The sequence below is a fragment of the Eulemur rufifrons genome, chromosome 7 (assembly GCF_041146395.1).
Source record: "Eulemur rufifrons isolate Redbay chromosome 7, OSU_ERuf_1, whole genome shotgun sequence".
In the NCBI taxonomy this organism is placed as follows: Eukaryota; Metazoa; Chordata; class Mammalia; order Primates; family Lemuridae; genus Eulemur; species Eulemur rufifrons.
The window spans coordinates 254,726,058-254,739,460 of NC_090989.1; the positions used below are offsets into that span (position 1 = coordinate 254,726,058).

Consider the following 13,403-nt stretch of genomic DNA (forward strand, 5'->3'; position numbering starts at 1 on the left):
TAATTATGACTTCAGTGTTTCATTTAGCATAGAATCAAAACATTTTGTGTGGTCAAAGTCACCTGAAGTAAAATGGCTGAGTCACAATGGAGGAATAAAAATGGCAAGGCTAAATTCTCTTCTGCTCATTTTAAATGTACTAGGACAATATCTATTTAAGTCACTCCTGTGATTAAGTTTTTCAGTGAGTGTTTAAGTTGAGTTATGCTGGAGTGCCAGATAACCCCCTAAGTTTCAGTGGCTTAACACTGTATTTTTACCACACAACAGTGCTGAGTGGGTGTTCAGGTGGGAGAGGCAGCACTCCGCCACGTGGTCGCTCAGGAGCCATGTGACTTCACCACTCCTGAGGACCCCAGCACCATCTGTACGCAGTCAGCACACGGGGAAGGAGCATGGAGACAGGCCGTGGGAGGTTTCCATGGACTGGGTGTGGAAGCGTCACACAGTCTCCCGTGGGGCTCCCCCAGATCAGTGATGGCAGCAATGGGAGATAGGGCTGCAATTGTCCCCAGGGTCACCCCTCACTCAAAGTTAGTCATTCATTCACTCTGTTTCCAGGAGTGTTTGAAGAGTTCCCCAAGCCCTTGTGGGGCCCAGTCTTGTTCACTGTAGGGTAAGGAACAGAGCGTGAGTTGACTTCCGTCTCCCAAGAACTCAATCCCATTCATGCTGGAATAGCCAGTGTGTGGGGTCATTTCCAGTAAAGTTTTGAACGCCTGGAAGAGACTGGCCTCAACACCAAAGAGAGATCCATGTGTTACTCCTATGCTGAGCTGGACTCAGGTGAGACCGTGCAACCTTTGCTCTGTGTCCCTAGTTCATTGTCATTGAGTTCTACATGTTTGTGCTCGTGGGAGATGAGCTGGCCGTGTTTCAAGGCAAGCTGGAGAGCTACACCGCCTCTGTGAACCAGACGGGGCCCCTGGCCCCAGTCATCCCGCAGCTGAAAGAGCTGATCAGTGTCACCAAAGGTAACCCCGTCTACCACGTCTGTTCCTGACACCTGTGTGGGAAACTGGGCACAGGGCTTGGATAATGATCAAATCGGGGTAATTAGCAAATCCATCACCTCAAACGTTTATCATTTCTTTGTGGTGAGAACATTCAAAATACTCTCTTCTGGCTGGTGCAGTGGCTCACACCTGCAATCCCAGCACTTTGAGAGACGGAGGCAGGAGGATCACTTGAGCCCAGGAATTCCTGAGACCACCCTGAGCAACATAGTGAGACACCATCTCTACAAAAAATAATAAAACTAGCTGGGTACAGTGGCACACACCTGTAGTCCAAGCTACTCAGGAGGCCGAGGCAGGAGGACCGCTTGAGCCCAGGAGTTTGAGGTTGCAGTGAGCTATGATTGCACCACTGCACTCCAGCCTGGGTGACAGAGTGAGTCTCTGTCTCAAAAACCAAAACAAGCTATCTTCTTTTCTTGCTATTTTGAAATATATATACATTGTTGTTAACTATAGTCACCCTGCTATGCAATAGAACACCAGATATTGAGTATTTTTTAATCATAAAGAGATGGATTTTTATAAAATGCTTTTTCTGTACCTATGGAAAAATCAACTTCCACAGAAGCTTTGAAACCAACAAATCATCTTCCTTCCCTGATTCTACATCCCTCTCTCATAAACACACAGAATTTTTCTATGAGCAGATTAGATTCTCAATATCAAAAACTTGTGGAAAGGTGGATGAGTGAATAGCCAGCGCATCTTGATCCCAGCCGTCCTTGTACCTGGTTGAAGTGCAGCCAGCACTGCCCCAAGTGGCAGTTAGAGGTAAAATATAAATGACATTTTCAACGGGCAGAGGCTACGTATGATGTGCATACTTCAAGATTTCTCTTCCCTTCATTCACTATAGAGTGAAAATATTAGCACCAAAGAGAGGATTGTGCAGAAATAAATTAAATCAAGGGCGTGTGTGGCTAAAATGAAACAGAAAAATGAGCAGAAGTTTACTTACGCAAGAAACGTGGTAAAGGAAGTGTAATAGATTTTGCCTAGACCTTTCTGATACGAGATTCCGCATTTCGAAAATTCTGTCTCATGTTTATTTTTCAATGTCCCTCATATCACATTTTATGTTTCAGGAGTCTGGGTGGTGACTATTTTGCCTGCCTCCCTCACGTGTGTGAGCTACCTGTTCCACATTTTGGCCTGTTACAGGTGAGAACACTCTGGGAGTCATTTGCATGTCTTTCTCCAGGAGTGTGTGTGACAGGCTTTTCTCAGCGTTCCTGAGCCGCGGCCGCAGTGCCCAGTATGGGCCCAGGAAGTGAATATAATGTCCAGGGATAAGTGATCTTTTGGTAGGAAGGGGGAAAGGAAAGAAAGCTATCGATTTGAACTTCCACAATGAGCTAACATCATGCTTAGAATCTTCATTTGGATTTCACCACGACCCTGAGGGATAAGTACTTTCATCTCCATTTTTACAGCTGGGAAAGCTGAGATTCAACAATATTAAATAACTTGCCCGAGCAATTAGCAGATGATCAAGTCTTTCTGACCCCAGAGACCTCGTTATTTCTTGCACACTCAGGCACCTCTCTTGGATGGCAGATCTGCTCTGCTTTCCAGGGCTAATCATGCTGGGCTCCCAGCAGGCGAACCTGGTGCATCAAAGGGACCAGGAGCATCAGTCTCAAGGACAGCAGTGCAGGAGGCGGGGATGGCCTTAAATATGTAGTGAGCATTCGCATGTAGACATCAATTGCATATTAAGTATCCACTGCTCCCTCCTCTCTCTCTTTCTCCAACACATACACACACAGACACACACACACACACACACACACACACAGGAAGCCCGGGGCTAGCTTGCAACTCTCTGGAGCATCCTGCCTTTACAGCCTTCCCATCTGCCTGACCAAAGGGTGGCGGGTCTCTTGCAGATGGCACCCACTGCACCCGCTCTGGCATGAAGGGCCCCAGCTCTCCACCAGCCCTGTCTCACTCCCTCTCTCCACTTTTCCTCTCCCTGGACCCTGTGGTGGTCTGTACACGGCCACTCTCCCTGCCCTGCCCGATGTGGGCATATGTCTGTGCCTTCCATCATTAGTCTGCACGTGGCTGGGAAATACTCACTGAGACATTGGAGCCCAACCAGGGACAACCACAGCACAGAGGGGGCTGCATGGACTTGGGGCAGCTGAGGGCACCGCAGGAGAAGGCACCTGGGGTGAGGAGGCCTGGCTCCTGGCTAGGCTGCCCCTGCTCCCACCCGTCACCCAGGAGTGGTGATCCCTGCCCAGCCTCCTTATCAGGACAGTGGGGCAGAGGAAACTGTGGACGAGAAAGCCCCTTACGAACTGCTGGGCACTGGCACTGTGCCCACATTTTAGTTTTTCTTAGCATTATTCCATCCTATATGTAGGCTCTTTTAAGAAAATACAACAGAGCATATTTAGTGTAAGGTAAGTCTTCCTTCTTTTGTCCTACGCTAAACACTGTTAATTGTTTTCTGTGTATCCTTCCAGAAATTTTCTATGCACAATGCAAATTTGTGTTCATGGTGTGCGTGTGTGTTGTGTTGTGTATGTTGGTTGAACCACACTCAACTCCAATGCTGCCAAACAAAAACATAATGAAAGTCATATATGCAATTTTGAAATTTCTAGTAGCCCTTTTTAAAAAAGTAAAGATACAGGTTATATTAATCTTCATAATATATTTTATTTAACCCAATATATCCCACATATTATTATTTCAACATGTAATAGATATAAAAATCATTAATATTTGCATTCTTTATTTCATCCTAAGTCTTTCTAATTTAGTAGTCTTGAAAAGTACAAAATGGCCTGAAAAAATGCTGGAGATAGAATGTTAAGTATAACAAGCAGGACACAAACGTGAATGTGGACTGAGAAGATAACGCTGTCGAGCTCACCTTTACGTGCAGGGCCAAGGCCTGGCCTGGGACTGGCTGAGGGGTGGGATTGTGAGGGGTTGTTGCCCCTCTCTGATTTCCCTTTCTGTTGTTATTAGTTTAGGCTATCAACAAAATGGGTTTTCTGTTTTCGGTTGGTTGTAAATCTTCTTACATGTCATAAGTAATACATACTCATCACAGAAAAAATAAGAAAATATAGAAAGCAAAACAAAGAAAATAAAGGCCACACATAATGTCATCTATCAAATTCAGTCACCTTATGACTTGGTAAATATATATTATTTTTACCAAATATGCTAAACTTTAAGAGATTTAAGGCAACTCTGAGGTAGCCCGGGAGCTGCAGCCCGCACTGGGAAGGCTGGGCCACCAGCCCTCAGCACCCACAGGCCTTTCTGTGATACCTGTTGGGCTCTGACTACGCCCAAAGAGGCGTTGTTATGAACACTGCTTAATTGCCCCCTTCTCGTCCAGAAAGCACATAAAGAAGCTGTGGGCAGGAGATAAGCACTTCCTCCCTTTGAGGTTCCGCAATCCCGCCTCGTCGGAGAGCGTGGTGAGTCCGCACAGGCCTCTCTGCTAAGACCATGCCACGTGCACAACCTGCCCTGTGGCACCAGGGCCACCCTGGGGGAGGAAGGGCCCCTCGATGGGCATCCAGGGTCCTCAGAGCTAGTCCTGCGCTGCTGCTGGGTGGCTGGGAACACACCACTGTTTTCACTGGGCCCTCAGTCTCCTCATCTGTGTAAATGAGGACGATCAAGACACCTGCCTCACTGGGTTGGTGGGTGCCCCCCACGTGAGCCACGGGTGCTGGACACACGTGGCAGAGGTAATGAAGCCTTCTGAGACCCCTTTTTCCCTTTAAATCACAGGTGGCCATTGCAAGGTACTCTGGCTGGCAAATAGCCTACCTTCTGTGGGGTAAGTGCTGTCACGTGACCCACTCAATTCAGCACGTATTCCGGGGTCGCCCGCAGAGTCCTGGCTACGGGTGGGGAGGAGAGAGGAGACTCGGAAGCAGCCCTGGCTTCTGCCCTTGAGAGCCCTTCAGGACGGAGAGAGAAACAAACACTCTCTAGGTCACCCTCACCACTTGTCTTGAACCCACGGGGCTTCTATGCTAAGGTCCATGGTGACCCTGGGGAGAAAGTAACTATCCACGTCCAGGGCAGGGCTCGGATGTGTTCTCGGGGAGTTGACATTTGAACTGCACCTGGCAGGGTGAGTAGGGAGTAAGTGGGAAGGAAGGGGAGGCCATGCCAGGCAGAAGGAACAGGGTTGGCAAGCATGCCAGGGCCTCTGGCGGGAGGACAGTAGAGGGTGGAATGCAGAGAGGGGCCTGGGGGTGACCACCGGCTCCCTCGGCCCCCAGGCTACTTCATCATCCACGTGGTGCAGAGCTTGTGCGGCATGGCGATCATGTACGGCCTGGTGCTGCCCGTCATCCACAACCAGGCCCTGGAGATGCTCCAAGGGCTGGGCATCGGGATGTAAGTGCTGGGTGGGCGGGGTGTCCTGTTACTCCATGTCTGGGCGCTGGGGTGCCCTTCCAGCTGCTCTCTGGGCCTGTGATCTTAGCTCTGGCCCAGGGATGGGCCATAATAGCAATTCTCAGGGATGGGAACCTTACAGTTTACAAAAAGCTGCCTTTCCCTCTTCACAACTGTGTATGATGTATGGGATACACTTATGTCCATCTTCCACCTGGGAAGACTGAGGTTTAGGGAGGTAAAGTGAGAGGCAAGACAGTATGATGGAAGGAGGCAGGGAACGCTAGCTAAGCTTTGGGGGCTCCTGTGTGGCTTGGGGTAAGTTATTTCCCTTCTCTGGACATCTGTTTACACATCTGGAAGACAAAGTGCAAGCCAGTAGCATTGAGCATTTACTATGTGTCTTTTCTCATAACAGCCTATGAATTTGGTGCTAATGTTGCCCTCCATTTTGCAGACCAGGAAACAGAGGCACAGAGACACTAAGAGTTTTGTCCAAGGAGTGGGGTGACTTAAGATTTGGAACTGGGCAAACTGAAACCAAAGCCTCCTTTTAACCACTACCCCGCACTGCCACTCAGGGGGTGTCAACACAGCATGTGGCGCTCTCTAGGGACCTCTCTGCTCTAACCTGCTTGGTTCCATACTTGCCTACAGCCACCCATGATTCTGGGGTACAGCCAGTCCTTTCCACTCTCTCGCACCCTTCTCAAGCACTTCCGGAAAACCCATTCCTTTCTTTGCTTCTCAACCTGCTAAGCCACTCGCCCAGCTGCCACCCCTGGTGAAAGCCAACATCAGTGAACTCCTGGAGTAATGGGCTGGGATCTGGAGACAGAAGACCTGTGCCTGTGGTCTTGGGAAAGTCACCTCCTCTTTGTGAGCCTCAGTTTCCTTACCTGCACAGTGGGTGTGGGAATGCTTTGTACAACAGGAGCTCATGCTACTGTTGTTCTGCCGAGTGGTCAGCGTCTCTCTCCTCTCTCTCACTGGGCATCAGAGAAGGGCCTAGAAGAGTTGGAAAGGCCACCTCACGACAGCCCCACCCTGTGTTTCAGCCTCACCACATCCGTTGTCGTGGGTCTCATGATCCTGCAGGTGAGGATCGCTGCTGGCTTCTTCCTGCAGCCCAAGCTGGGCTCAGCTGACAAGCAGAAGCCCTTGGCTCTCAACAACAGGTGAGGGTGAGGCCAGTGGATTGTACGGCCTTGGCTTTGGCGGTCTCCCGGCCCTTCCCCTTCCCCTTGGCAGGTTCCTAGGCAGGCTCTACACTCTCTGAGAGGGTGTGGTGCGGGGGGGCCAAGGGTGGGCTCTGGAGCCAGATTGCCTGGGCCAGGTCCTGGCTCCACCCAATGAGCTGTGTGACCTTGTGGGAGCTTCCTGAACACTTACAAACCTCAGTTTCCCCCTTTACGATTTCCCCCTTTATGAACTGTGCATACCTCAAAGAGGTGCTGTAAGGGTGAAATGTGTTAAGAAATTGAACTTAGAACAATAGCGCTTGGCACATGATAATCCTTTCTAGTTCGTTCATTCAATGCCATCCACTCATTGAGGGAAAACAGGGGCACTGAGAGTAAAGAGATAACCCCGACACGACCTACTGGTGACATGCTCAGTCCACTGGAACAGACTGGCACATAGACAACAGACGACTCTGGAAGGTGCAAAGGGTTACAAGAGAAACCTGAATGATGAGGGTAGAGAGGTGGGAAGGCGGAGGAGAGGCGGGGTGGTTACTTCCCTGCAGATGGGATGCTGGAGCCGAGGTCAGGAGGGCGGCAGGATTTCTGCCTGTAGGAAGGAGGAGAGGGCATGGCCGGCAGCCAGCACAGCAAGGACAAAGGCAGGAAGGCACAAAAGGGCAGAATGAGTCAGGAAAAAAGTGAGAATCTCAAATGGCTGCCTGCCATGCAGTGGCCTTAGACAGTGAGGGACACAGGGAGGACAGGGAGGGGACACAAAGTGACAAGACCAGTAAGCCCCCTCTCAGAGGGGTCCTGAAACTCAGGATGCAAAGTCTGGGCTTTATCCCAGAGGCCACAGGAAACCACAAGATCAGGGGGTCCCTTGGGGAGTTTCCTCTGGAAGACTTCGGAACAGCGTTGGCTGCGGGCAGGTTCTTGTTGCAACAGACAGTGGGGAAGCCCACCCTCTGCTATAGCCGCTGAACCAACTGTAGCCCTGTGAGATTTCTTATCCTACAGGAAGCCTCAAACCCCACACATCGCATCAAACAGTTACAGTGCCCACGAACCCTCACCCTGCACTGTGCTCTCAGCCCCTCCACACTGGGCCTGAGCCGGACCTCACACTAGTGCTGTGACTGGGAGCAGTTGGTCCCCCATTACGGCGTGCGATGGCAAAGCCATGCACCGGGGGTTGTAGGATTTGACCCTGGGTCTGGGGGGACTCCAGAGCCCACCTGCCCAGCCTCCTCGCCCTACTGAAGGGGGCTCCCTCGGCTGGCTTCTGTCTGCAGGAAAGCGTTCCACAACTTCAACTACTTTCTGTTCTACTACAACGTGCTGCTGGGCCTGGGCGCCTGCCTCTCTAGGCTGCTCATCAGCTGCATCCTGGGCACGTGGCTCATCGCGCGCATCGACAGGACCATCATGCAGAGCGGCTACGAGGGAGCAGACATGGGTGAGCGACCAGCCCCTGCCTGGCCACATCCTCTGGGGCGGGCCGGTTTTGCAGGCTTGCGGCAGCCGCCCAGCCTGGAGCTCACACCCTTCCCTGGAGCTCAGAGCTTACCTTTGATGGAGGCCTTAAAGCTGAGTAGTAAGAACATGCGCTGCCTGCTGCTCAGAAGGGAGTTCAAGGCTATTAAGTAGCTGCCCATTTGGCAGACCTTGCAGGAGGGGCAGTCAGAGGTAGTGGAAGTCTATGTAAACAATTAGATTGTCTTATGAGTGCACCGCTGTGAAAATCTTGAGAATGAACACATCTCAGAATTATCAGCATTGTTAGTTGGAAACTTAGTTAAGAAAATGTTCTGTTTAGTTGAAATACTCCAAAATCAAAGCCATGTCTGAGGAAGAGAAAGTAGTTTTCTTTTATTTCTAGCTCACGATCATTCATCATTCATCCGTTCGATAAATGTACCGATGCTGCTCAGTATTAGCCGGGCTGCTCCTAGCTCCTTTGAGCTTTGAGTTCCCTATAACATGGACAGATTAGAATACGATTCCTAAGAATCTTTCCAGATCTTTAGACCTCATTTTCTAGATGCTCAGCAAGGACTCAGGCACCACTGGGGAGAAAACTGGCTCTGCAGTTATAAAAAGTACAAACTGGGTCATGTCGGGGAGCACTGCCCGGTCTGACCCGCCTCTGGGTTTCAGGGTTCAGGGCATGGATCGGCATGCTCTATGTGGACCACTATCACACCAACCCCGTGCTCGTCAGCTTTTGTCACATCCTGATCACAGACCACAGGGAGAGGCAGCTGCAGCAGGCCATCAAATACTGCTACATAGACCAGTCAGCAGGTAAAGTCTCCTGTTGGAACCTCCGCTGGGTTCAGACAGCAGGAAATAAACACCCTTGGGCTCCCTGGGATCCCTGAGCTGCCCCAGTTTCTACCTTCCTGCCCCCTTTCTCCATACTCCATGCCCTGGATGCCCTTCAACCAGGGAGTTCAGGAGGCTTAGTTCCCAGTCAGCCTGGCTATGGGACCCACTCAGCCCTTGTGTCCTTGTCCTGCTACCTGGCCTCCTGCCTTGCCTGGAAATGACTCTAGCTCTGCTAGTGGAGTCCTCTGTTTCCCATTTGTTTGAGACTCCAACCCATATCCCAGGCTGTGTGCCAGATGCCCTGGGCTGATTTGATTATTCCGCCCTGCCACAAGCTCTCTGAGCTCTCCTGCCTTTCAGGGTGCAGACTGTGTTCATTGCTGTTCCCAACACTGCGGATACCCAGGTCTCAGGGAAGACTCACATCCCTCCAACCTCCCTCATGTTCCCAGGAGTCCAGCTCCTTCTGCCACACCTCGCACATTCCAGGCAGCTCTTCCAAAAGTCTTTGAGGCAAGCTGCCCCCTCCCACACCCCTCCAGTCTGTCTTCTCTTATTCTCTCCTAGGTCCACGCGTCTCAGCTAGGTCCAGGACAAGGTGGCTCCTGCTGCAGACCCTGATCAACAACCCCAGTCTTGTCAAGCTCAGAAAACCGAAATCAGGGCACAGTTCCCGGCAGTTTACCCAAATGCTGATGACATGCTCAGAGAGCTGACACTGGTCTCCAACCTCTGGTCCAAGACCAGGCTAGGATGTCTGCACCCCAGAGAGGACTCAGTCCAGCTAACCAGCAGCTGTCCCCTGCAATGAGATGTGATGGTGCCGGCACTGTCCCCGCAGATGGTAGACAGCATTGTCCACTCATGGGATGGCCAACTGGGCCGAGGGATGAAGTCTCAGGATTATTTCATTCCCTTGGCAAAACAGATCAAAAATTAAAGAAATGTCTATTGAACAAACTTTGCTCATTATTGACTTCTACTATCCATTGTGGGTAGGCAGCCTTGGGGGTCACTTGTTAAGAAGCACTTAGTTTACGTACAAGGCAGAACTTTGTGTCACTGAGGAAGGTGGTAAAATGTCTGCATCAGAAGAGTCTAACCATCAGATCCTATTTTCTCTGGAACAGAGTGTGGCCTTCAGTCCAATAGGGTCCTCACTGCTTTCTTCTTTCCGGGCTTTATGGTGGGGGAGAGGAGGAACTCCACGATCCCAGCCCCGACTCTGTCAGGACAAGCGGGCACGCACTGAGCTCTCTCTCCCAGGCCACTGCAATGAGGAATGGACAGAGCTGACCTTGGCCTTGGTCACAAAGGAGATGCACAGACTCTCTCTCATGAGGGCTGGTCACTGGGAAAGCCACTTGTCTGAGGACGCGGACAGGGTAGACAGGCATTCTAGGTGGGGAACAACAAGAGCGAAGTTGTGTGAGTGTGTGAGCCCCAAGCATGTTTGAGGAGGGAGAGCCAGGTGGCATGTGCAGGTTCAGGGTGCTGGGGAGGCCCAAATGCCAGGGCGGGATGCTTAGATATTTGTCCTTGTGCAGAGCCCCATACTTACTCAAATTCTTCATGCTGAAGTGTAGGGACATGGCCCAGGACCTACAAAATCTGCCCACTCAAAGTTTCTCATGAAGCCTGTGCAAGTATTGTGAGGACCCCACCAACAGGGCGGGGGGAATCTCCAGCCACCTCAGAGCAATTGCAATTCGGTTGTTAGTTGAACATGTAGTATAAACCCAGTCCTATTGCTAGGTTTGCAAAGTTGTCTCTTTAGCCTAATCTCCACAACTTTGCCGTTCTGCTTTTAGAAAGTGAGAAAACTAGGACTCAGAGCGTTGGGGTCCCCACACCACCAGTTTGCAGCTGTGTGGCATTGGTCAAATTACTTTGCCTTTCTTCATTCACTTTTCTTATCTATAGAAAGAGGATAACCCCCACTAAGATCCACCTTTGTTTTGAGAAAAAAATTAGTCATATTAGTACCCATGAACATCTTAAGCTAGTGTCTGACATATCCTAAACTCTTAATAAATGTCAGTTATTGTTATTTGTCATATAACTCTTTGTGAATGATCTGATCAATATCTGCCCACTCCCTCGATGAGATATCAGCTCCATGAAGAAAGAGGCCTTCTCAAGTTTTGCTCACCTTCACCAAGCACACCCCTGTAACAGAACAGAATGTTGGAATGAATGAAAGAATGAGGCAAAGATGAATCAATCTTTTGACAATGAATTTGCTTACCAAGATCAATCATCATGGTTTGAATGAATAGTGAGTGAATACCCACGGAAAGCCCATATTGAAATGGAGAGGCTACTATGTAAACAACTCTCTGTGATCCAACCCACTACACGTAACACGGACCCATACAAAGTTCTATGGGGACTAGGAAAAGGAAACCACTAATTCTGACTGTGTTAAAATTAATGAAGACTTCTCAGAAGCAGCAACACGTGAGCTAGAATCTGCAGATGTAAAATGGGCCATTTCTCACATGTGTTGGGGGAAAGGCAAGGAGCGCCAGCTCTGAAGTTCTGGGTTCTGGGAGTTTGGAGATCATGCTAGATGGAGACACTCACCATGAAGAAACATTATTTCAAGGCTACTAGGTCTCTTGTTTCCAGGGATCCAGATAAGGCACACATAGAATGTATTAACAGAAGCATAATATTTCAAAGAACCTGCTGACGATCTTAGGTAGTAGAGCTCTAGGATTACCTGTTATGCTGAATTTCACTCCCATGCCACCCTCATGCAGGCTCAGACAAGACATTAAATGTGTCTGAAGACATGGAACCCTCCCTTATCCTCTGGATTCTACCTATCTCCTTTGATGTGGGCCAGTCTCTGCCTGTTTGTGGTCCTCAGCTTCCCAACTGTACAATAAGGGTTTGGATGTGGTCCTGCATAAGCACGTGCTCAGCAAGGACATGGTGTCAGGCTCCATCAACACTGGATGGGTGTCTGCTATGGGTTGGGCTTGGGCGCACACAGGTGCACAGGCCTCTTGACATGGTCAGTGGGGGTGGACATCGAGCACAGGGCAGCCAGGTCTTGGGTCAAAGGCCAGGTGTGTACAAGGGAGCATGAGCAGGCCAAGGACAGTGGGTGCACGTGAGCCCCGTCTCGCCACGTGGGCTCATATATGCACAATGCACCAAAGGCTCTGCTCTTGAAATTGGCCCCATGCGGTCCCCACCAACCAGCCTCTGCTTGCTCTTGGTGCCCTATGTCCTCTGGGGCCCCATGGTCACCCCCCATGCATTCAGGCCACAGGGCACTGGACATGACGGGCATAGAGAGGAGGGGACCACTTGTCTGTTTCTCCACAAATTCAGGGTGTGTTGTCAAACTTTTGAATTTAACAGTTTTGTCATATTATGACTGAGCCTGAGCATGTTTTCATGCATTTAAAGTTATTGCATTAAAGTTTATTTTTCTGTAAAATGAGAGTTAATGTCTTTTGCCAATTTTTCTACTTTGTGGCTGTTTTTCTTAGCAATTTCTAGGAGATTGTTTTATATTGGGGATGTGAGCTTGGTGATATGAGTTACAAATATTTATTCCCAGTTTATCATTTCTTCTTTTTATCTGATGGTGTTTTGGTTTGGTTTTTGTGTTTTATTTTTTGCAATGTATTAGTAAGATGTTTCTTCTCCTCAAATTGGTCAACAAATTCATACAATCACTATAAAGTATCTTATCACTTATCTTGTGGAAACTGACTGGCCAATTTCCAAAGTGACATGGCAATACAAAGAGCAAAGATGAGTCAAGATAATCTTGAGGAAGAACAGAGTTGGAGGACTCATACTACCAGATATTAAGACAGTTTAATGCTGCAGTTATCAAGGCTGTGTGCACTACTAGTACAAGGACAAACACTAGGCGAAATAGAAAGAATTGAGGGTCCAACTCGGACCCACACATTAAGATATTTTGTATATGAGAAGAGAGGCCCAACAGAGCAGTGGGGAGAAGATAGTCTTCTCCGTAAATGGCCCAGGTCAACTAGTTCTCCACGTGGGAAAGAGGTGAATCTTGACTCCTACCTCACACTGTAAGAAAAAAAATAAATCTAAATGTGAAAGTTTACAACAATATTTACAGTAAATAACATCAGAGAATAGTTTCATGACGTTAGGTAAAACACAAAGTATACCACTCCTAAAGACAAAAATCGGTAAATTGTGTCTTATTAAAATTAAGAACTTCACATCAAAAGTCACCTTTAATGGAGTAAAAAGGCAAGAACAGAATAGGAATAAATATTTGCCAGATATTTATGTGGAAAAGCTCATATTTAGGATATGTAACTAACTCCCATAAATTAATAAGAAAAAAGACAGACAATACAACAGAAACACTGGGCAAACTATTTGACTAGGCGTTTCACAAAAAGATAGCCATGTGGCCAGCAAACATATGCAAAGGTGCTTGACAATTTTACTAATCAGGAACATGCAAATTAAAACC

At 48.9% G+C, this 13,403-nt stretch overlaps 1 protein-coding gene across 1 annotated transcript in view; it reads left to right on the top strand.

Annotated features, from left to right (window-relative positions):
* Positions 1 to 10,920, top strand: part of LOC138388427 (stimulated by retinoic acid gene 6 protein-like) — a 35,706-nt gene extending 24,786 nt beyond the window's left edge. Inside the window, exons 10-18 of the mRNA XM_069476609.1 lie at positions 821 to 974; positions 2,105 to 2,180; positions 4,384 to 4,465; positions 4,785 to 4,833; positions 5,285 to 5,402; positions 6,461 to 6,580; positions 7,885 to 8,048; positions 8,750 to 8,896; positions 9,488 to 10,920. Of these exons, the coding sequence (XP_069332710.1) occupies positions 821 to 974; positions 2,105 to 2,180; positions 4,384 to 4,465; positions 4,785 to 4,833; positions 5,285 to 5,402; positions 6,461 to 6,580; positions 7,885 to 8,048; positions 8,750 to 8,896; positions 9,488 to 9,636 (1,059 nt within the window). The 3' untranslated portion in view covers positions 9,637 to 10,920. The remainder of the gene's footprint in view (positions 1 to 820; positions 975 to 2,104; positions 2,181 to 4,383; positions 4,466 to 4,784; positions 4,834 to 5,284; positions 5,403 to 6,460; positions 6,581 to 7,884; positions 8,049 to 8,749; positions 8,897 to 9,487) is intronic.
* Positions 10,921 to 13,403: the final 2,483 nt, after the last annotated feature.